The sequence below is a fragment of the Pristis pectinata genome, chromosome 28 (genome assembly GCF_009764475.1).
Source record: "Pristis pectinata isolate sPriPec2 chromosome 28, sPriPec2.1.pri, whole genome shotgun sequence".
Classification (NCBI taxonomy): Eukaryota; Metazoa; Chordata; class Chondrichthyes; order Rhinopristiformes; family Pristidae; genus Pristis; species Pristis pectinata.
In genome coordinates this window covers 27,990,921-28,014,747 of record NC_067432.1, presented here as the reverse complement: position 1 = coordinate 28,014,747, position 23,827 = coordinate 27,990,921, and the positions used below count along the sequence as shown (strand labels likewise).

The window sequence follows — 23,827 nt, the reverse complement described above, 5'->3', positions numbered from 1 at the left end:
GTGGGCTTCACAGGCTGAACCAGCATTTAATTGCCCATCCCTAATTGCCCTTGAAAAGGTAGTGGCAAACTGCCACCTTGAACTGCTACTGTCATTGAGGTGTTCATGAGGGAGTTCCAGGATTTGACCCAGCGACAGTGAAGGAACAGCGATAAATTTCCAAATCAGGATGATTTGTGGCTTGGAGGGCAACTTCCAGGGGGTGGTGTTCCCATGCTTTTGCTGCTCTTGTCCTTCTAGCTGGTAGAGGTAGTGGGTTTGGAAGGTGCTCTCTGAGGAGTCTCGGTGAGTTGCTGCAGTGCATCCTGTAGATGGTACAAACTGCTGCTACTGTGTGTCAGTGGTGGAGTGAGTGAATGGTTGAGGATGGGGTGCCTATCAAGCAGGCTGCTGTGACCTGTATGGTATTGAGCTGCTTGAGTGTTGTTGAAGCTGCGCTCATTCAGGCAAGTGGAGGGTGTTCCATCACACTCCTGACTTGAGCCTTGTAGATAGTGGACGGACTTTTGGGGAGTTAGGAGGCAAGTTACTACCTGCAGGATTCCTAGCCTCTGACCTAGTTCTTTTAGCCACATTATGTATATGTGGCTCCAGTTCAATTTCTGGTCCTAATTTGGTTTGTCCAGTCTATGTGTTAATTAAAGTCGTAATAGTTTATGTATTAGCCTTGTTACTTGTTTTCTTTCCTGATTTATGCTGTGTTCTACATTATCTCTTCTATGTGTGGTCTATAGGCAAACCCTATCAATGTTTTCTAGTCCTTGCTGTTTCTGAGCTCTGACCAAAATGATTCTTAATGAAATAAGATTTTCTCTCCACTGTCTTTTACCTATGGTTAGGGTTACCACCACCTTTTCCATTTTGTCTACCTTGTCTATTAGTTATGTATCCTGGACTATTTAATTCTCAATCTTGGTTGCCTTGCAGTCATATTTCCACCATTATTATATCAAATATAACCTATTGATTTTCCTCTGTACTCTCAGTCCATTTATTTTGCTGCACTGTTTTGTGCCTTCAGATACATGCTTTTAAGTTTGACTTTCTCAATGCTATGAGTTATTGATTTCCTATTATCTTTGCAGTCTGTCCCTTCCTGCTTACTTTTGCCTAAACTCTGCACTTTTGGGATTTGACATTTCTCTTGCTGCTTTGAATTTACTCTTTGCTGAATTTTCCCACTTCCCCAATTTCTTTGAGTTCATCACTCTACTGATATTTGTTGGGTTAGCACAGTACATGGTTATCCACAGCTGCCCCATTGCCAAATCTCAACTAGAATCCCACACAGTCATTGGCTGTCACTGATGCACCTTGTACTTGATACCCGTTCTTAAAAACCCCAGGAAAGGATAGATGCATCAAACCATTGGAACAAAGCATTGTCACAGTAGTGACTTGGAACATCCAGATAGATATCTACGTCTGTCGTTGTGGTGTGTAGAACTATTTCACATGACTGCATGATCCTTATCTCCTGTCTTTATTTGGATCGCATAGCACTGTTATTGTAATGTGAATCACCTAGTAACTTTTATATAACTAATCACCTGATGGAATTACTCAAGTACTTTGCCAAGCCAGATGGGAGGAAGTACTTGAGGAATTAGGCCACCTAAACTTTCTGGGAAAGCCTTCATTAACACAGAATTGCTTTTTTTGATGCCCAGTCAATTAGCTAGTCGTCATGTTCGTGTGATACATTGCACCCCTCCCAAGAAAAGAGACTGCTTTTTGTGTGGAATTCTTGACTGGTGGGAACTTGAGGTTCTGGGGAGCATGAAGTCTCTCATTACCCCAGGTGATGTCAGTACTTTCCCTCAGTTCCTGAAGTACCTTGGCAAATGTATTTCTTTACGTGGGTGATGTGAAAGAAAACTGCTAACGACGTGGGGTAGGTCATCTGTCATTGGCTTACCAAAGCCAGGAAAAGACCCGTACTACACAACATAGCCGCTGTTTTTTCTTTGTTATGAAATCCTGCAAAGATTTGTATCTTTGTTGCCAGAGTTGGAGATGATTCTGAGTGGGTTTCTGAATGAGGGTGAAATAGATATGTCCAAGTACTTGGACAAGTATTTATCAAGAATGGCTTTTAGGAGAAATTCAAGCCAAGTGCCACCATCCTTGATCTTGGAGCAATGCGAGTCACTTTTTGGCACAACTTTTTGCCTGAAAAGACTGCAATAAATGTATTGACATTCAGGTTGGGCAGTTTTGAACATATGCACCATGATGCACACTGATCAGAAAAATGCCTAGAAAAGGCAGGTTAACAGAATGTATTGGGTTTGTGCCGTGTCTGATCTTGTACAACGTCCACATCGATTACCTGCCTTGCACGTCATTACAGAAATTTACATGTGCAGTTGATATTTGCTGTATACTTTTCTGAGCTTGAACGTGCACTAGGGATCTTGGGGTCCACATCCATAGATCCCTCAAGGTCAATAGGGTTGTCAAGAAGGCGTATAGAGTGTTGGCCTTCATTAGTTGGGGTATTGAGTTCAAGAGCCATGAGGTGATGTTGCAGTTCTATGGAACTCTGGTCAGACCACACTTGGAGTATTGTGTTCAGTTCTGGTCGCCTCATTATAGAAAGGATGTGGAAGCTTTAGCAAGGGTACAGAGGAGATTTACCAGGATGCTGCCTGGATCGGAGAGCATGTCTTATGACGATAGGTTGAACGAGCTAGGGCTTTTCTCTTTGGAGAGAAGGAGGATGAGACGGGACTTGATAGAGATGTACAAGATACTAAGAGGCATCGATCGAGTGGACAGTCAGAATCTTTTTCCCAGTGCGACAATGGCTAACACGAGGGGACGTCATTTTAAGGTGATTGGAGGAAGGTATAAAGGGGATGTCAGGGGTAAGTTTTTTTTTACACAGCATGGTGGGTGTGTGGAACACACTGCCGGCAGAGGTGGTGGGGGCAGATACATTAGGGACATTTAAGAGACTCTTAGATAGACACATGAATGATAGAAAAATAGGGGGCTATGTGGGAGGGAAGGGTTAGATAGATCTTAGAGCAGGTTAAAATGTTGGCACAACATTGTGGGCCGAAGGGTCTGTACTGTGCTGTAGTGTTCTATATTGACGTGGCAAAAGTGGCTGGCTGTTGCCAGACATGGCATCTGAAGCCTCCAGCCAGGATGGGGACTGAGGCCACAAGCTTGTAATCTGGTTTCCTAAGAGTGATGTAGGCTGGATGCTGAGCTGTTATGCTCACCTGAAAGTCAAGGCATCTAAAGTTGACACATGCAGCACTCTTGTAAATAAGTTTTCTGAGTTATTTTGGAGTGTAAGAACCCTGTCATTTTGTACTTTGTGACAGGGCACTGTGTATTGGTCTGGAATTGGCATCATATAGCAAACCTGTCAATGTGTAGTTATTTTCAGTAATGCCTATTATTTTGGGAGCATTCTATCTGACCCCTCTCATAGCTGTCTGACATTCTTCCTATACATAAAGGATGAAGGTTATAACTAACAAGTTACGGAACAAGATCTACGTCAATCCAAGCTTCCCACTGTGTGATGATATCACACACGCATTAGCTGCTCATGAACTATCAGATTTGCAAATTCCTGTTCCAGTTCTGACATAAGGAATTAAAACAAGTTCTTTGTCTAGTATCTTGCACTCTGCCCACATGATTTCAATGTACCACTTTTGTTGCTGATGAGGTTCTGGTCAGAGCAAGGCTATTTGTGGCCATCCTCTGCTTTTGGTGTCTTAGTGATAACCCAAACTGCAGCAGGTTAAAACAGACTATATCACATGTTGTTACAAACTGCCTGCTAAATTGAAAAATAAACCATAAAGAACAACACCTGGCCATGATTCATGGCTCAGCCCTTGCATGCACAGCTAAACTAACTGTGTCTGCTGTAGAAACCTGCTTTTGAAACTTGTCTTCATTACCTCCAGATTTGACTATTTCAATCATTCTCCTGCCAATTCCACAGTTCCATCTTTCAGTCTCTGTAAACTATATTTTCTTGCATATTATGGCAACTTTTTGTTCTATTATACAGTATGGTATGTTTGAGAAACCGATTTGTTGAAACTCTTTGAAACGTCTGACAATATTCTATGCTGTTACCAAATCAGGTAAAAGCTTGGTGGTTTCTGTATGTTTAAAATATGGGAACGGTTTAAGTTTTGACAGGAAAAACAGGCTTAAACATTTGAAATTATTATTGAAGAAGGATTTCAATTAAATAAGGCTAGTCTTAGTTATGGCAGGGCAGGTTATGTGACTGGACAGCAGTAGGTTAGAGTCTGTGAACAGTGTCTGTAGAACATGTCTCCATCTTGAATTTCTGCAGCTTAGATTCATTGAGTGTGAATTATGGTATGTTAGGGAAGAACTTTGACAGTTTCGTTCAGAAAACAGTCAAGGCCCAAAGGGAGCACATTTTGGAAGAAGAGGCTATAGTGAGGAATTGAGAGCTTTCACAAAAACTGTTCCTGTCCGGTACTTGTTACCTGTAAGGACAGGGAGAAAGATTGCAGGGTGGATAGCCACCATGCAGACTAAGGCATTGTGGCCCATGGGAGTGGGGAAGGAGAGAGCAAAGCAGAAATGCAGTAATAGGGATCCTCTGAACCTATGAATGAGAATCCCAGAGGGGGAGTTGCTTCCTGTGACCAGGGTAAGGGGTATCACATGGTGGCTGCTGAGGAACTTGGAAAGTTGAGAGTGTGTGCAATTCTTGTGTCCATGATGGAGCAAATGGCATAGACAGGATTAGGACTGAGGGTCTTGATGAAAGTATATTTGGAATTGAGGTCTACATTAGTAAGCAGGGCTCCAAAGGTGTTAATGTGCAAATTGGGATGGGAGCAGCACATCAGTTAGGGATTGGTGAGGGAGAAAATGCTTTCTGTTTAGTACTCTGGCACCAGTTTTGGAACAAGAAGGAACTATGCTAGTGGGGCTGGCTACACTTAAACTGTAATGGGACCCACGTACGAATGGAAAGGATTCTTCGGGAGGTGGTATTGGCTTTAAACTAGTAAGAATGGTGGCAGAGGAGGGATTTGAGAAATGTAAGCAGTCTAAAGGTTAATAAAACAAGAAAAGAACACAGTAAGTGAGGGCAGACAGTGAGAGAGCAAACAGTTATAGGAAAGCAGTCAGAGTTGTACAGCACACAAATGGGTCCTTCAGCCCACCACATCCATGCCGATGTTTTTGCCCATCTACACTCATCTCATTTGCTGCAATCGGACCGTAATAGGATGGCTAACCATAAAATGTGGGGAAATGCTATTAAACTGTCCAATTATACACTCAGTAGAGCAAAGTAAGGGAGTTGAAGCCAGTTAGGCGCTGGGAGGAGCCAGATGTACTGAGGAATACTGAAACACAAAAATCAGTATTAAGATGTAGAGCATGGAAAATTATAACATATTTGAAAAGAGAGGTGGAATATAATCAAGACTTTGATTTCGTCTAGTCTTATGGCAAGGCTAGGTCAATGGATTGTGGTTTCTGGGAGACAATGAGGAACACAAAAGTGGAATCCAGGTAGATAGCAATAAAAGATGTGAAGAGTCACTCTCACCATTAAGCTTGGTCTGTGGACTTCCAAATAGTAGGAAAGAGGCAGATAAAGAAATATGCAGACAAATTAAGAGTTTATTTTTAATAAGAAGAGTAAAGGAGATTTCAACTACCCCACTGTTAGTTATCACAGGAGGTAGTTAAAGCAAATAAGGGAATAGAGTTCCTGAAATGTATGCAAGACTTGGTAGAAAGTGCAAGGAGATGCAGGAAAAATCTATTCTGCTAAAAGAAAAGCACATTCTAAGGACTTGTGAGACTCCTCGGCTCTGTGCATTTAAAATTGAAAAGGGGAGTATACTAAATAAACGAATCAAATTTAGAGCATAAATCTCACAGTCCAGCTGGATTACATCCACACATTCTAAAAGAATCTAATAAAGAGATAGCAGAGCCATTATTGCATAGATTTAATAATTTGTTAGAAGAAAGGAATGGTCCCAGGGGACAAGCAGATTTCTATATTTAAGTTGGGGTAGGTCCAGCGAATTATTAACCAGTTCGTGTAACATCAGTGGCAGGACAAATGATGGAATCCTTGTTAAAGGAAAAAATAGAAGTCCGTCTGGAAACAAAGTATAATAATGAATTGTCAGAATAGATTTCAAAATGGAAAATCTTACTGAATTTTAATGAGGAGATCAAAGATAATGGTAAAGCAGTAAGTATTTTTCTTGATTTTCACAAGGCCCTCAGTAAGGTATCCTATAATTTTCTGGTGAATAAGGTCAGAGAATATTGAATCAGGTCACAGATAGCAGAATGGTTGCTAGCTGACTTTGGGACAGAGTGGGAGTGAAGAGTGACTATGGACATTAGAAGAAGGAAATTGTTGGTGGTTTACTTCAAGGATCAACAACTTAGACTCTAACCTAAAATGTTCTAAATTTGTTGGTAACAATTAGGGTGAGAATAAAGGAAGACATTAATAAATTTCCACAATGAGCAAATGATTAGCGGATGAAGTTGAACACTTTGTTAGGGAGAATAGGAAGGTCGCTCATACGTGGAAAGTTGTCTGTTTCAGTGGGATGAAGGGCACGTAGTATACAATGAGACTAGTTGATAAAAGTTTTGTGCCACAGTTTAATAAGGATATTACATTTTTTAAAAAAGCAAATATTAAGGTTAATTTTGAGAAGGGTCGAATTGAAAAGTAGGTAAGGTGTGGGGAAAATGTATCAAAATGCAGAAAAGATCTACAGGGAAGATATCAAAATACTTGTGCTTAATATGGCCAATAAGAAGCCATTCAGCCCTTTGGGTACATGCCTGCCCCAGCAGATCCTATACCTGTTCCATTGTCCCATGTAACCATATGACTTATTCTCACATGATTGTCAACTGCTGTTTGGTTCTTTTACTGTTTACTTAGACTAGGGAGTAATTTATAGTGGCCATTTTGTTTTAATAGTTGATCTCCATATCTGGAGCAGATGTTCAGTAAAAAAAAATGTTGTGCCAGAGAAATTGTTTTTATTTTCATTGATTCTATTAGGGAACTATAAATTGTTGTTAAAACAGTTTTAAAAAATGCTTTTTCAGAGCAATAGTATAATGAACTTGGTTTCACTGACATTAATATGAATTTTAAATGTCTTTTGAATTCTGAATTTGAGTGCTTATTTTACTTAGCCTCCTTGCGTAATGACTGCCTAAGATATTGTTAGTGTTCTTAAAAGGTATGTGTCACATTTTACACAGTTTACAGAAAAATTGCTTACTTTAGTTATTGGGACAGTGTTTCAAATTATTACATAAACTGCTTATTTTGTTTATTTTTTGCTTTGTGGCTCCTTTTAAGCCAGGTTGCTTTGGTAGAGAATTTTTGAAACATATCTCAGATATACAGGAAATAGAAGAGCTTATTGCATCATAAGTGTTTCTTGCATCTGTAGTGAGAAAGGATAGGTAAGAAATCTTTGAAATATAGGTGATTTTTTTTAGTTGTGTTTCTGGGAAATAGAAAAGGAAAGTAGTATGCTACCAGCCTATATCATTCCTTCTGTTTTTTTCCCCCTCCTGACCTTCAGCAGTCTCCATCGACTTCCATACTTTGAACAGCTAAGCTAAGATTTCTTTTGGCTGGCACTGGGCTGAATGGCAAATTCTGGGCTGTAAATTTTTATGATTCACCCTTTAAAATAGCATTATTTCTGGAGGAAAGATAAATATTTCAAACCTTACTCGGCCTTTGTCTTTGAAAGCAGTCAACCATTTCCAGCTTCCAAGACCTTGTGTGCATTGTCACCTTTATCCATGGCTTTATTTTCTTTAGTTCCTGCTGCTAACAAATTGAATCTATATCATAGGTTTGAACCCTTGTGGCTTTTTTGAATCACTGGAGTACCTATTTACAGCATCAGATGTTTTCAACATATTGAAAACTAGCCCATGTATGGAAAATTGACTCGGGTATGTTTATAATGGAAAACATGGCAAAAATCTCAATGATAAATTCCTTTGGGATAAGGTTTTATGGATTTTAAAAAGCTAAAAGTGCACAAATTTAAACATTTTTATCCTGTACTTGTAAGAGCACATGTGCTTGCATGGCCTGTAAAAACTGATTTAACTTTGAGTATCTGTTTGCAGCTGTGAATTTATAGGTTTGTTTTTATAGATTTTGCAAACTGATAGTGCACTTCATGTTTGTAGAAACAGCCTGTATTAAATGATCAAGTTCTAATGGTACTTAATCTTTTGTGATAGGCAGTTCCTTTTATCAAATGCATTTCTTCTAAAGACTTTTCTCCCCATGTCCTAAAAAATTAGTTTACCATTTTAGCTATTCATCAGTGTTATTTTTGTAGGAATAATGATTAAATATTTGATTTTTGTAAGGTTACATACAATTTGTAATGCCTTCAATTCAGCTAAATATCTTCTGTAGATTTCATCCAATATCCTCTTACTCTTCTAAACTCCAACAGTTATAGACCCATTTCTGCTCAACCTTCCTTCAGAGGTGAAGTCTATCATCCCAAGAATAAATCCAGTGAACCTTAATTGTGTTAACTCCAAGATAGTTGTACCTTTGCTAAGATAAAGACGACTAAAACTGTGTGCACACTCCTGGTATGGGCTCGTCAAAGACTTGACGAATTACAGCAAAACTTCCTTGCTCTAATACTTGCAAGAAACCCCTTGCAAGAAAGGCCACCATTCCATTCACCTTTTTTATTGCTAACAGTACCTGCATGCTAATTTTCTTAGTTATTTGAATGAAGACACCCAGATCTCTCTGCCAACATTTAATAGTGTAACCTTATTTAGGTTCATTAATCAGTGTTGTGTCATTTTGAGTGCCCAAAAGATGCTTGTTCTCTTTCTTCTAATCTGTAGCACAAGGTCTTGTACACTAATTGCCTCCTGTTTGTTTCTAGGAAAAGTTTCAGAGAGGGGATCCCTTCCGCCTTACAGTCGCGATCCAGGCATACCAGTATGTCAAGTAAGTTTATGCATTTCATATTTCCTAAAGTGTTTTGACAGTATGTTTTGCAAACACTCAGTATGTAATTCTGAAGAATGCACAGTTAATGTTTTGGCTTTATTCAGGTTGCAACTGCATGTGAGATTTTATTTAGATTTCTCGTATATGGAATCATTTCTGTCCTACCTGTACCTATGACAAAGATCGAGAGCCATCATATAGAAATTTGGTGATTTATTCATGTTCAACTTCACAGCATTATTTTTACTTAGAAAATTTGTCTATATAGTCTATTGTTTTTGAGAGTATGCATCGCATCGTTTCTGATAAAATATTTCAGAGGTTTCTATGCATGTGGAGGCTTCTGACAGTGTTACAGAGTTATACATTCGGAACTATAACTTTATAGTTTCTATCCTATTCTGACTCAAATTGTAAAAAAAACTATAGTTATTTTCTTTCCCTGGCTATATTTCCATAATTATTTGGCTAATCAAATCCTGTAATAGCATAAATATAAAAGATGATAAAATGAAATGCATCTCTACCCTGTTTGGAGTATCGTAGCAGTGGAACCCTTACACTTTTAGAATTCCTTCATATTGACAAGGAGAAGAATATCACTTGCATTAATTTGTGGACTCCATGTTGCTATGTATATCTTTTATTGCCAGGAGAACAATGAATTAGGGCAAGGCCAATTTTACTAGACTGAGAAGTGATGTCACAAAAGTGGACTCGAAACAGCTACTAGAAGGTAAATTGGTCTCAGAGTAATGGGATATTTAAAAAGGAGATTCAAGGAGTTCAGGCTAAATATGTTCCCACAAAGAAAAAGGATGGCACTTACAAATAAAGAGCCCCTGGATGACAATGTGTTTGGATGAGGCAAAAAAAAAAGCACAAGTGGAGAGTTTAATACATTAGAAGTACTGGAAGAGTATCAAAAGGAAATGAGTGAAATTGAAAAAGAAATTAAGAAAGAGAAGCTATGAAAATATGGTGAGGTAAAATCAAAAGAAAAAAAAATAATTGGGTAAAATCAAAAGAAGACCCAAAGAGGTTTTAAATACGTAAGCTTAATGAAGGAAAGAGTAACTCTTATTTGGACAATAATGACACACAATTTAATCCAGAGAAGTGAGCTGAAACCTTTGGGGCAGTGCAACAAAAGCTAATAAACGATAATCGGGAGGATATTGAGTATGTGGAGGCACAAAGCGTCCTTGGAGTTTATGTCCAGAGGCACTTGATGTGGGCAGGTTGTAAGTGAATATTCTGCAGCCATCAGCACAAAAAAGGGGAAGGGGTACGGACGATAGCGATGTTGCGGTTAAGATGATTGACTGAAATATTGGAGATGTAAGCATAGTAAAGAAAGTCCATCATCTTGAAGGTTACAGCTCTTCAAGAGCTCATCTTTGAAATGTGATTATGGTTCTTGTGCTTTTAAGCAGAGTTACAGAGCCCCATTATTCTTTGAGTGAAGAAATGTTTTCCTGAACTCCCCTCTAATTCTTCTGCAGTTGTGTTGTATTTGTATATCTCTTTTGAATCTCTAGTGTAGTGTGTTGGTCAAAATTGTACATGGCATTCTAGCTGTGGTCTGACTAGTGTCTTATACACTTCTGGTATGATTTCCCTGCTCTTGTGTTCCATGCCTTAGCTGAAAAAGGCAGGAATGCCATAAACCACCTCAACTATTTTATCTATCCATCCTGCCACCTTTAGGGATCTGTGGATGTGCACTCCAAGATCCCCTGATTACTCTGCACTTGGTCATAGCCAGCCATTTTATGGTGTATTGTCAAGTGTTTATATGCACAACCCAAATGCATTATCATACCCTTTTCCAGATAGATTTTCATATGCCACTTTAGGTCACATGTCCATTAGGTATCGTTGTGTTGACCAATTTTTAATCAACAATGTTTTTATTTCCCGATCAGTCTTCTGTGTAGAGTTCTGTCAAACACTTTACTGAAAACCATGTTGATCTTATCAAATACAATTCCCTCATCAACTTTGCTTGTAACCATAAAAGAATATAAGAATAAGAAGCACACAGCTCTGTATGCCTGCTCTATCGTTCAATGAGATTATGGTTGATCCTTTAGTGCTGCCTTCCTGTACTAATCCCATATCTCTGATTTTCAAAACATCCAAAATCATATTGATTTCTTTCTTGCATATTCTTAGTCCTCCTGAATAAAGAATTCTAAAGGTTCATTGCCCTTTGCAGAAATTTCTTCAACTCTGTCTGTGGTGGCTGACCCCTTATTTTGAGACTGTGACTTAATCTGTTTATTCCCAAAAGATAGACTGCCACCCCTGAATCCCAGGATTCAGTCTGGTGAATTTCCTTTTCACTCCCTCTCAGAAGTATCCTTCCTTGTGGTGAAGGGCAGATCTGTGCACAGCATTTCAGGTGTGGTCTCATCAGGGCTCTATATAATTGGAGCAACATGTTACTAAGTTTGTACTCAAAACTACTTGTGTTAGAGGCCAACATACTGTTTTCCTTCCTAATTGCTTGCTGTACCAGCGTGATAACTTTCAAGGATTCGTGTAGAAAGACACACAGGTCCTTCTGTACCTTCACCATAAAAAAAACCTTTTCTATCAAATCTTACTTTTCTCTACATTGCATTTCATCTGCATGTTATTTCTCATTCACTTGAACTATCTTTATCTCCCCTGAACTTGCTCTGCATCCTTCTTACAGCCACACTTCCAAGCAGCTTTATATCAACATCAAGCTTGGAAATACTACATTTTGTCTCTTCATCCAAATCATTGATGTAGATTGTTAACATCTGGGGCCCAGCACCAATTCCTGCGGCAACCCACTGGTCACAGTCTCCCAACCCAAAAATAACCTGTTTAATTGTCTGTTTTTTTTCCTCCATTAGCTAGTGCTCAATCCATGCCAGTATTATGTTCCCAGTACTCTTATACTTTCTGGTGTGACACCTTTCTGAATGAAGGTCCAGTTTTTTCCCCCTTATCTATTCTGCTAGTTACAACCTCAGCAAAATCCAAATGATTTGTGAAACATGATTTTCCTTTCATATATCTGTGCTGACATTGCCCAATTTATATTATTATCTTCCAAGTGCCCCGTTACCTCTTCCGCAGTAATGGATTCCAGGATTTTATCTATAGCTGATGTCAGGCTAACCAGTCTGTGGTCGCTCATGTTCTCTCTCCCTCCTTTCTTTAAATAATGGTGTTACATTTGCAGCCTTCCAATCTGTGGAATTTTAGAAGATGGGGATTTACTGCTTTTCAATCATATTAATTTCCCCACCTCTAGTTTTTTATTGTCAATTTTTTGAACTCATTTACTACTGTCTTCTGCTATTTCCAGGAAATTTCTTGTGCTCCATGAAGGCAGACACAAAAATGCTTGTTTTATTACCATTTCCTTGTTTCCCAATGACATTTCTTCTCTTTTAGTTTGAATGGGACTCCCATTAGCTAAAATTTTTTAAAATATATATAGAAATCTTTGTCATTTTGTGTTTCGCATGAGCATACTCATGTTCAACTTTCTTATCATTGCCTTGAACTTGGAGTGAGAGTATAAAGAAGGTGGGACTTGTGGGAGTTTCACTGAGCAGAACCCTAAAAGGGGCACACTTGCATATTGTTACTTAATTGATTGGCTAATTAGCTAATTGGCAGCATCTAATAAAAAGAAGCCAGAGTCAAGTGGAGTGGCTATTTTGGAGCGGCTGTAGTAGAAATGGCTCCGTGTAAGAGTGGGACCTTGAGGCTTTGGCTCGAGGCTTCAGTGAGAAGAGGCAAAGGAAGTGAGCGGACGCTAAGGTGAGGTTCTGATAAGGTTTCTTCCTTACTTTGTTATTGCACAGTTAGAGCAGTGGGAACGGCAGTCAGGGCAGTTGTATGCTTCTCTTGCAGGATGTGGGAAGTCAGGGAGTCCTCCAGTTTCCCTGATGACTACACCTGCGAGAATTGCATCCGGCTGCAGCTCCTTACAGACTGCGTGAGGGAACTGGAGATGGATGAGCTCCGGATCATCGGGAAACTGAAGAGATGGTAGACAGGAGTTACCAGGAGGCAGTCACGCCTAGGTTGCAGGATGTAGGTAGCTGGGTGACTGTCAGGAGAGGGATGGGGAAGGGCAGTCAGTGCAGGGTACCCCCGTGGCCGTTCCCCTCAATAACAAGTATTGTTATTGGATAATGTTTTGGGGGGTGGGGGGGCGGGGGGGGGGACTTACCGGGGAAAGCCAGACGCCAGGTCTCTGGCACTGAGTCAGGCTCTGGCACAGAAGGGAAGGGGGGAAAAGAGGAGTGCAGTAGTGATAGGGGATTCATTGGTTAGGGGAACAGATAGGAGATTCTGTGGACAAGAATGAGACTCCCAGATGGTATGTTGCCTCCCAGGTGCCAGGGTCAGAGATGTCACTGAGTCCACAGCATTCTTAAGGGGGAAAATGAGCAGCCAACAAGTTATTGTCCACATTGGTACTAACAACATAGATAGGAAAAGGGATGAGTTCCTGAAGAGGCTATATAGGGAATTCAGAAGGAAGCTAAAAAAAACAGGGCCTCAAGGGTGGTAATCTCTGGATTGCTGCCTGTGCTACGTGCCAGTGAGGGTAAGAATGGGAAGATATGGCAGACGAATGCGTGGCTGAAGAGTTGGTGCAGGGGGGCAGGGTTTCAGATTTGTGAATCACTGGAATCTCTTCTAGGGAAGGTATGACCTGTACAATAGGGACAGGTTACACCTGAACTTGAGAGGGACCAATGTCCTTGTGGGCAGGTTTGCTAGAGCGGTTGGGAGGGTTTAAACTAAGCGGGCAGGGGGATGGGAACCAGAGTGTTAGGTCAGATGATGGAGCACTTGGTGTAAAGGTAGATGCGATGTGCACAGAGACAGTGAAGAAGGATAGGCAGTGGATAGGTCATGAATGCAGTTAGTTGGATGGGTTGAAATGTGTTTACTTTAATGCGAGAAGTATTAAGAATAAAGGTGATGAACTTAGAGCATGGATCAGCACGTGGAATTACGTTGTTGTGGCCATTACAGAGACTTGGCTGTCACAATGGCAAGATTGGCTGCTTGATGTACCAGGGTTTAGATGTTTCAAAAGGGATAGGGAGGGAAGTAAAAAAGGAGGGGTGGGGGGGTAGGGTGGGGAGAGTGGCATTGCTAATCAGGGATAGTATCACAGCTGCAGGAAGGGGGGACATTGCGGTGGGATCGTCTACTGAGTCGGTGTGGGTGGAAGTCAGAAACAGGAAGGGAGCAATCACTCTTTTGGGAGTATTCTATAGGCCCCCCAATAGCCACCGGGGCACAGGAGCAAATAAGTAAGCAGATTTTAGAAAGGTGCAAAAATAACAGGGTTGTTGTCATGGGTGACTTCAACTTCTCTAATATTGATTGGCACCTCTTTAGTGCAAAATGTTTAGATGGGGCAGGTTTTGTTAGGTGTATTCAGGAAGGATTCCTGACACAGTATGTGGACATGCCGATTAGAGGAGAGCCATACTGGATCCAGTGCTGGGCAATGAATCTGGTCAGGTGACGGACCTCTTGGTGGGTGATATGGGAAAGCTTGTAATTGGGGGAGGGCTAATTACGATGGTATTAGGCAGGAACTTGGGAGCATAAATTGGGAACAGATGCTATTGGAAATGCACCGCAATAATGTGGAAGGTGTTTAGGGAACACTTGCATGGGGTTCTGGATAGGTTTGCCCCACTAAAGCAGGAAAAGGATGGTAGGGTAAAGGAAACGTGGTTGACAGGAGAGGTGAAACATTTAGTCAAGAGGAAGAAAACCATACTTAAGGTTTAGGAAGCAAAAATCAGCGCTCTTGAGAATTATAAGGTAGGCAGAAAGGAGCTTAAGAAGGGACTTAGGAGAGCTAGAAGGGAACATATAGAAGAACTTAGTGAATGGGATTAAGGAAAACCCCAAGATGTTCTACACATACGTGAAAAACAGGAGGATGACTAGGGTGAGGGCAGAACCACTCAGGGATAAAGGGGGAAACATATGCCTAGAGATAGATCCTTAATGAATACTTTTGCTTCACTGTTCATCAGGGAGAGGGACTTTGCTGAACGTGAGGTCAGCGTAGAACAGGCTAATGTGTTGGAGCATGTTGAGGTTAAGAAAGAGGCAGTGTTGGAGCTTCTGAAAAACATAAGCCCCTGGGGCCGGATGGGATATACCCCAGGTTGCTACGGGAAGTGAGGGCAGAGATTGCTGGGGCAGTGATGATGATATTTGCCTGGCCACGGGAGTGGTACCAGAGGATTGGAGGATGGCAAATGTTCCCTTGTTCAGGAAAGATAATAGGGATGATCTTGGGAATTACAGACCAGTGAGTCTTATGTCAGTGGTGGGCAAGCTATTGGAGAGGATTCTTAGGGACAGGATTTATGAGCATCTGGAGAAGTATAGTCTTATTAGGGATAGTAGGCATGGCTTTGTGAGGGGCAGGTTGTGCCTCACGAGCCCAATTGAGTTTTTCAAGGAGGTGACAAAACTGATTGATGAAGGTAGAGTGGTGGATGTGATGTATGTGAAATTTAGTAAGGTGTTTGACAAGGTTCCCTATGGTAGGCTCATCCAGCAAGTCATGAGGCATGAGAACCATGGAGACTTGGCTGCATGGATTTGGAATTGGCTTGCCCATAGAAAGCAGAGGGTGGTAGTAGATGGAGTGTAGTCTGCTTGGAGGTCGGTGACAACTGGTGTTCCACAGGGATCTATTGCTGGAACCCTGCTCTTTGTGTTTTTTTTAATATATAAATGACTTCCCTGCACCGGATGAGAAAGTGGAGGGATGGGTTGGTAAATTTGCAGATGACACGAAGGTTGGAGATGTTGTCGATAGTGTAGTAGGTTGTTGTAGGTTACAACAGGATGTAGATAGGATGCAGAGTTGGGCGGAGAAAGTGGCAGATGGAGTTTAATCTGGACAAGTGTGAAGTGATACACTTTGGAAGATCGAGCTTGAAGGCGGAGTACAAGGTTAATAGCAGGATTCTTAACAGTGTGGAGGAACGAGAGGGATCTTGGGGTCCACGTCTACAGATCCCTCAAAGTTGCTGCGCAAGTTGATAGGGTGGTTAAGAAGGCATTTAATTTGCTGGCCTTCATTAGTTGGTGGACTGAGTTCAAGAGCCATGTATAATGTTGCAGCTCTACAAAACTCTGGTTTGACCGCACTTGGAGTATTGTGTTCAGTTCTGGCTGCCTCATTATAGGAGGATGTGGAAGCTTTAGAAAGGGTGTAGAGGAGATTTACCAGGATGCTGTCTGGATTAGAGACATGTCTTATGAGAAAGTTACAACGAGCTAGGGTTTTCCTCATTGCAGTGACAGAGGATGGGAGGTGACTTGATAGAGGTGTATAAGATTAGGAGAGACATAGAGTGGACAGGCCAGCACCTTTTCCCCAGGGCAGCAATGGCCAATGCCAGAGGACACCCAGTTTAAGGTCAGAGGAGGAAAGTGTAGAGGGATGTCAGAGGTAGGTTTTTTTTACACAGTGTGGTGGGTGCCTGGAACACACTGCCGCAGAGGTGGCAGAGGCTGATACAATAGGGACATTTAAAAGATTCTTAGGCATATGGATGTAAGGAAAATGGAGGGTTATGGGCTGTGTAGGAGGGAAAGGTTAGATTGATCATAGAGTAGGTCTATATAGGGCCGAAGGGCCTGTACTGTGCAATATTTTTCTATGAACCCCTTTTACTGAATTCTGATATTTTTCTAATCCTTGGGCCATTTGCCTTTTTGATATTATAAGGTCTTTCTGTTGATCTAGCCTAAGTGGGCCCTGCTGGACAACTTTCCTGATTTTTATTTTTGCTTTAAAGCAGTGTATTTCTGAGCATGGTGTTAGTTCTTCAGTGTTGGTTATTACTTATCTTTATTATCATAGCTTTAAATGTAGTTTCCAAATATACCATTGCCTATGTGCACTTCATATGTAAGGACCTGCTTTTAGACTGAACTAAGTCAGTTTCAATCTCTGTATAAAACTTATCATATTATGATCACTGTTCCCTGAAGGCCTCTTAACTACCAGATTCTCAATTAGCACATTCTCAATTCACAATCCTAAATCTGAAGTGGCCTGAAGGCATTGATTCCTCAACTTAATATTCCAGAAAACAATATCTTATAATTCTGTGTCATTTCTCCATATTCTTGTTGCTATTTTCGTTTGCTCAGTCAAGTCACCCTTGATTGTATTACATCTGTTACATGCACCTCCTAATTTCTTTTGTTATGCTCTTCTCGCCCTTGCTGTTGAGCAGCCAATGCACAACTCCCATCAATGTTTTTCTGTTCTTTGCTGTTTCATAGCTCTACTCAAACAGGTTTACTTAATCCTTCCTGTCTACTAGTTTATCCCATCCTTTATTATCAGGGCTAGAACTCCTCTCTTTCCTTTTTGTCTATCTCATCTAAAGATCAAGCAACTGGAATGTTTAATTTCCAACCTTAGTCACTTTGCATGTCTCGGTAATGGCAGTTGGACACACTTATTTCCATTTGCACAATTCACTTGGAGCAAAACAAAAGCTGCTGGAGGAACTCGGTGGGTCAGGCAGCATCTGTGAAGGCAGAGGGATGGTTGATGCTCCAGACTGCAATGTCTGCAGTTTGTCTCCAATTAATTAACCTATCCTGTTACAAATACTACATGAATTCTGATGGTGTTTGATTTTGTTTTTATACCATTTTCCCCTGCCTGTTTTCCAATTAAGGATATACTCCTATGTTTGCATGTACAGTCCCTTCCTGGCAGACTCTGGTTATCATTACAATCTAGCTACATTTAGTTATTTATGATCTTTCCTTAACACGTACATGCTGGCAGGCATATAGACATAAAGCATGGAAATGGGCCCTTTGGCCCACAGAGTCTGTGCTGGCCATCAACCACCCATTTATACTAATCCTACAGTAATCCCACTTTTGTTTTTATTCTCCCCACATTCTTATCAATTCCCCTGAAATCTACCGCTTACCTATACATGGGGCAATTTACAGTGGCCAGGTGCTATCCAATTGCTTATTTATGCTTCCTCTCAGAATTTTCTTCCAATAATTTGCTCACCACCTGTATTAAACTGTCTGTCAATTGATGCCTTTTTTGAAATAACAGTAATATATATGGTGTCTTGTGGTTCTACAGCTGTGGCAGGAGCAGGTTGGAGGTTACTGGTCAGAGCATGTGCCATGTTAACTTTGTTATTCACCTTCAAGGATGTTAGATTCTCTCTCCGTCCCCTTTCCCCCCAGTGTTCATCATGTCCAAGACCTTGTGTTTTCTTTCTTTGTCATTATCTGTATAGACATAAAACATTCACAGAGCTTGCTACATCCTCCTTTTCCACACTCTTAATTTTTTACGTGGAAGGGAAGAAGGTACCAAACAAGAGTCCAATTTGTGACTAAAGCTATAGTCAATACTCTTCATATCTTCTTCCCTTCCACTTAATCATTCAAAATCTTAGGATTTTTTCCTGATTTCACTAGCAGTACATTTTTCATGCACACTCTACCTTTCTGATTTCCTTTTAAATTCAGCCAGTGTCTTCAATAGTCCCCAAGTTTTTCTACTGTGTTTAGCACTGTAATTTGTTTACTTTTCTATAATGTTGAGCAAGCTCCTCTTTTTGTCCAACTGACGACAGGTAGCAAAATAGATGAGCCATGATATTTCCAGAACTCATTTATGCTGGCTGTCCTTGATTAACCTGTGGTTCTCTAATTGCTGACTTATGCTTTCACTCAGACTTTTCCTCAATGTCCAAAGATTTGGTATTTCCTCCCTTTACTGAGAACTTGTTTGGGGCATGGTTTAGAAGTAGTTTCTCTTTTAACATGTAAAACCCTAACAGGAAAAGTGGTTCAACTGTTGCCAATATGAAAAGATCAAAGGAAATGCTTATAATGCTGCCAGAAGAAGCAGTAAGCATGAGGTTGATGTAATTTCAGATTTCAGCAAAGGAAGACCAAGAATTTAATGTGAAAGTAAAATATGAGAGTAATCTGGCCAGGAACCTAAAACAGGAAAGCTTTTATAAATAGATAGGGAAAGAATGAAAGTTAAGGTTAGTCCTGTACAGAAGAAATTTTATAACTGAGAATAGACGTGGCAGAAAATAAATTTTGTGCTCGTCTTTACAGACAACACATCTGCCAGAAATTGTGGTAAAACAACAGTTTGGAGTGAAAGTTATCAGCATTAATTTTAAAATAAAGTAGCATTGGGAAAATTGAAGGGAGTGTGGATGCTGATAAATCCCCCAGACCTGTTGTTGAAGAGGGTGCATGCATTGGTCATAGACTCTAAAATGCTATCACTCAGATTCAAAAGTACCAAATGTGACCCTGTTGCTTAATAAAGGATGGAGAGAGAAAACAAGCAAGTATAAACCAGGCATCTTGCCCTTTATTAGTAAGAAAAACTCTGAAATCTTATTTTTAAAGATGTTGTAACAGGACACGTAGAAATTGATAATGGGATTGAACGAAGTCAATACAGATTTATGGAAGGGTGATTGTGTTTGACAAATCTAAAATTTTCTAAGTTTTTTCCAGCAGAATGGATAATGGGGAACCAGTGGATGTTTTGTGTTTGAATTTTTAGTAAAGTGACACGAGGTCTTAACCAAAACTAATGTGAAATTCGGGTTAATATACTCTTTAGTTAAGGAAATAGATCAGTGAGTTGGGAATCCATTACTTGTTGGGTGCTGCTGGGATTGTTGATAGAGCCCTAGCTGTTCATAATTCAGATCATGATTTGGACGAGGGTACCAAAGTGTGATGTCTCCTCTTTTGCTGATTACATAAAGTTGGGGCCATTGTGGGCTGTGAGGAGGATATAGAGAAGCCTAATGTGGATACAGCAGTCAGTGTGAATAGCCAAGATCATGGTGAATGGAAATAGTGGAAAATTGCAAAGTTATCCACTTTGGTAGGAAAAAAAAGGTGAATTATTGTTTTTAAGTAGTGAGAAATTGAAAGGTGTTAAAGTTCAGAGGGATCTGGGTATCCTTGTACACAAATCACTAGAAATAAGAATGCATATGACAATCAGTTTTGAAAGCAAATGGTATGTTGGCCTTTACTGCAAAAGAATATTTGCGTACAAGAGTGAAGATCTGGTATTGCAATTGTATAGGGACCTGTTGAGACCCCAGGTCTGATTTCTCTACTTCAGAAAGGGTATGGTTGCAATACAGAGAGTGCAATGCAAGTTCATGAAATTGTTTCTTCTGTTGGGTTTGTTGTGTAGTGAGATTAAGCAGGCTGGCCTAATCTCCAGTGTAAAAGAATGAATTGGTGATCTCATTGAAACATACAAAATCCTTGAGGGGCATGACGGTAAATCCAAGGATGATCTTTTCCTTGTCTGGGGCGTCCAGGGCAAAAGTGGGCCATTCAGAACCGGGAGGAAAGGGAATTTCTTCATCCATAGAGAGGGTACAGAGGAGATTTACAAGGATGCTGCCTGGAATGCGGAGCATGCCTTATGAAAGCAGGCTGAGGGAACTCGGCCTTTTCTCCTTGGAGAGATGGAGGATGAGGGGGGACCTGATAGAGGTGTATAAGATGATGAGAGGTATTGATTGGGTAGATGGTCAGAGGCTTTTCCCCAGGGCTGAAATGGTGGCCACAAGAGGACATAGGTTTAAGGTGCTGGGGAGTAGATATAGAGGAGATGTCAGGGGTAAGTTTTTTACTCAGAGAGTGGTGAGTGCATGAAATGGGCTGCCGGAAATGGTGGTGGAGGCAGATATGATAAGGTCTTTCAAGAGACTGTTAGATAGGTACATGGAGCTGAATAAAATAGAGGGCTATGGGTAAGCCTAGTAATTTCTAGAGTAAGGACATGTTCGGCACAGCTTTGTGGGCCGAAGGGCCTGAATGTGCTGTAGTTTTTCTATGTTTCTACCTAAAGGTTTGCAAATCTTTGGCATTTGCTGCCCAGGAGGACTTTGGAGGATTAGCTACTGCTTCCCTTTCTACTTGTCCATGTGACTTTCCTAAAACTAGTTGTGCTTGTTGGACTTGTTACATTAAAGACAAAAATTCTCTTACACACAGATTTCAACATCTTTTGCATCTTTTACTCAGCCAATGTTGCAATAAATATTAGTGTAATTTATGGATATTTGCTCTTTTCAGAAACTTAGTATATTTTCTTCATCTCCCTTGTGTCCTACCAGGTTTTAAAACTAACCTTTTTTTTTACTTACAAACTTTCAAAATGTTTGTAATTTTGTTTGCCCACATAAATATTTACGTTTCAGAACTAATTCACCCGTTGGGAAATGGTTTGCAAAGTCATTTACAGTAGAAATACAATCATTTGCTCATGCAGGATTTTCTGGATTTTTGCAGTGAGTAAACCATAGCAAGTTTTCAGTAAGGACTATAAAAACTTCAGACATTTTATTAAATAGTAAGCTAACATTCATAATTATGTGGTCATTGCAATTTTTAGAAATTGGAAACATGTATAAGGTGCAATTATATGTATCGTTAATTGCAGGTGTAGCTGCCAGCCATTCACAGGATAAACATGTTGCAAATTAAATCTTATCAATGTCTATTTTAAACATTAGAAGAGTAAACTATAACTTTTCTAATTCTCCTCCAGCTATAATACTAAATCTTGAAACATCTTGCGTTTTTCTTAATGTAATTGCGGCTCTATCCAAGAAATGAAAGGGAAAAGAGTTTAAAAATACATCATCATCTTTTGGCTGATTTGGCAGCCCTGTTTACATAATGACTTGCCTGTCCAGAGCCTACAATGTGTGTTTAATTGTTAATACAGCAGTAATTTAAGCACACCCACTCATGCCCTGTCAAATGCAGCAATCCTGGCGTTACCAGATTCAAGCATGGGGTCTAGTGTTATTAATATTCTCTGACGTTTATTCTGAGGCGTCACTTCTCAGAACCTGCACCGGCTTTGTGCTGAGTAATTTCACTGGGAATCATAGGACAGCTGATTAGGAGGAAAGGGGGAAGGCAAATTCTTTTCAATTATTTCTGTTTAATGTTTTATTTAGTTTGTGTCTTGCTTAGAAATTATTTTTCAATTTTTGATCATTTGAATTCCTATAGTTTTTAGATGCAGGCAGTCCCCAGGCTATGTAAGGGTTCTGTTCTTGAGAACCGTCCTTAAACCAATTTTTCGTAAGTCTGAAATGAACAATTTCAATGAGAGTCGATTAACATGAACTTTTATCGTCTTCCTCTGTGCAATCACAATGGTACAGAGTCAGAATGTCCCACATTCAGTGGCTGGTTTCAATGGCAAAATATCAATAGACATTGCATTGTTTGGTAAAGTATTTTACAAGCGTCATTAGAGGAGATTGCCTTGTCAGTTTCTGAAGCAAATCTCTTAAGTGGCTGCCTCCTGTGAACCAGCACCCTGCATTTAGAGCAGATGGTGGTGTCCATTTGACTATTGCAGGAAGGTTTCATGTAGATTTCTTTCTTGGAAGACTGGTTGTCTTTTGAATTAACTAGCTGCTATCCCTATCCCATAACTCCTGAAGAGGTTTGCATTTCTGTAATCAAAATTCCTATCTTGTAAAATTTTTGGGAGAATTTGTATGAAGTCAGATTTCCTTAAGTCTGGTCTTCTGTAACTTGGTGAGTCCCTGTATCTGAATGTCAGTGTCATGTAAAATAAAATCCCTGCATTTTTACAGTTGGGAATGGTGTTTTACTGGTGGTATAGCTTTCAGGCTGTTGTGTGCCACAGGAAGCTGTGTCTCCATTTGCCCTACCATTGGAGTCTGGGCTGCTTTGGGATAGGCACTTTGGTGAACTGCAGGTGGTGATCTGGGGAGGTAGTAGGGCAAGCAAGCTCCAGTGTATTTTGTTTCATTATGCAGGAGGGTGAACAGCTTTTATACACTGATTCTGAAACTTCCATCAAACGTTTCTTCCTCAGCCACAGAGTAAGTGGAACTTCTCAGATCAGGATGGTACTGGTATCAGTCTATTGAAGCAATGGCATTAATGCTGAGTGGCATTTACATTTTGTCAATGTATGTAAGTTAAACTTTGATACTTTGTGTCTTTTTCTGGATATTTCTAAGAAATTAGAATGGTAAATTTTGCAATTGAACCAGAGTTTCTGAAGATAATACAACACAGTGGGTGAGAAACCCAATCAGCTGGTATTTAATTTGTATTAAGTTTACTTCTACTGTACCTGACCTTTGCAAAGGCACTGCATTTTATCAGGTGGTCAGTTACACTATCATTACTGCCATTGTATCAGCATCTTGTGGGGTTAACTTGAAGGAATTGTGACAGTGTCATGGCACCATCCCGTTTTATACCAACGTTTATTAATTACCTTCAGAGAAATGTTTACCTTTGATAAATTACATTGTAGTTGTATTTTTAAAGGTTTTTTTTTCAAGCTCAAGTTCTATTATTGTTTTAAATACTGTGTTCAAGACCAGAAGGAGAAAATAAGGTCTTATTTGTGCAATAAGCATACTAGTTTCTCTGATTTTTTTTGTGTCTGTAACAAATCACTGCGGCAAAGGGCATGCTGGAGTAGTTTTGTTGGAAATGAGCAATTGTAATGCTAGATAGCAATCTTATGACACATTAACTAAACCTACATTTTAAACAATCAAACTAATCTGTGAATTTCTAAGATGTTTGCAGCACCTCTTAATTTGAGCTATGCATTTGATTTTAATAATACAATTCACAATCAGAAGTTCAATGATTTGATCAATATCTTAGTTTCTACTATTT

At 40.1% G+C, this 23,827-nt stretch overlaps 1 protein-coding gene across 8 annotated transcripts in view; it reads left to right on the top strand.

The window, feature by feature from the left end:
- Nucleotides 1–23,827, top strand: part of tcf12 (transcription factor 12) — a 244,847-nt gene that overhangs the window by 120,286 nt on the left and 100,734 nt on the right. For 7 of the 8 annotated variants that reach the window (XM_052040335.1, XM_052040333.1, XM_052040331.1 and 4 more), the window contains one exon: nucleotides 8,964–9,028. In XM_052040335.1, coding sequence (XP_051896295.1) covers nucleotides 8,964–9,028 — 65 coding nt within the window. Of the gene's footprint in view, nucleotides 1–8,963; nucleotides 9,029–9,719; nucleotides 9,768–23,827 lie in introns of those variants that run through there. The other variant, XM_052040339.1, reaches the window with a different exon arrangement.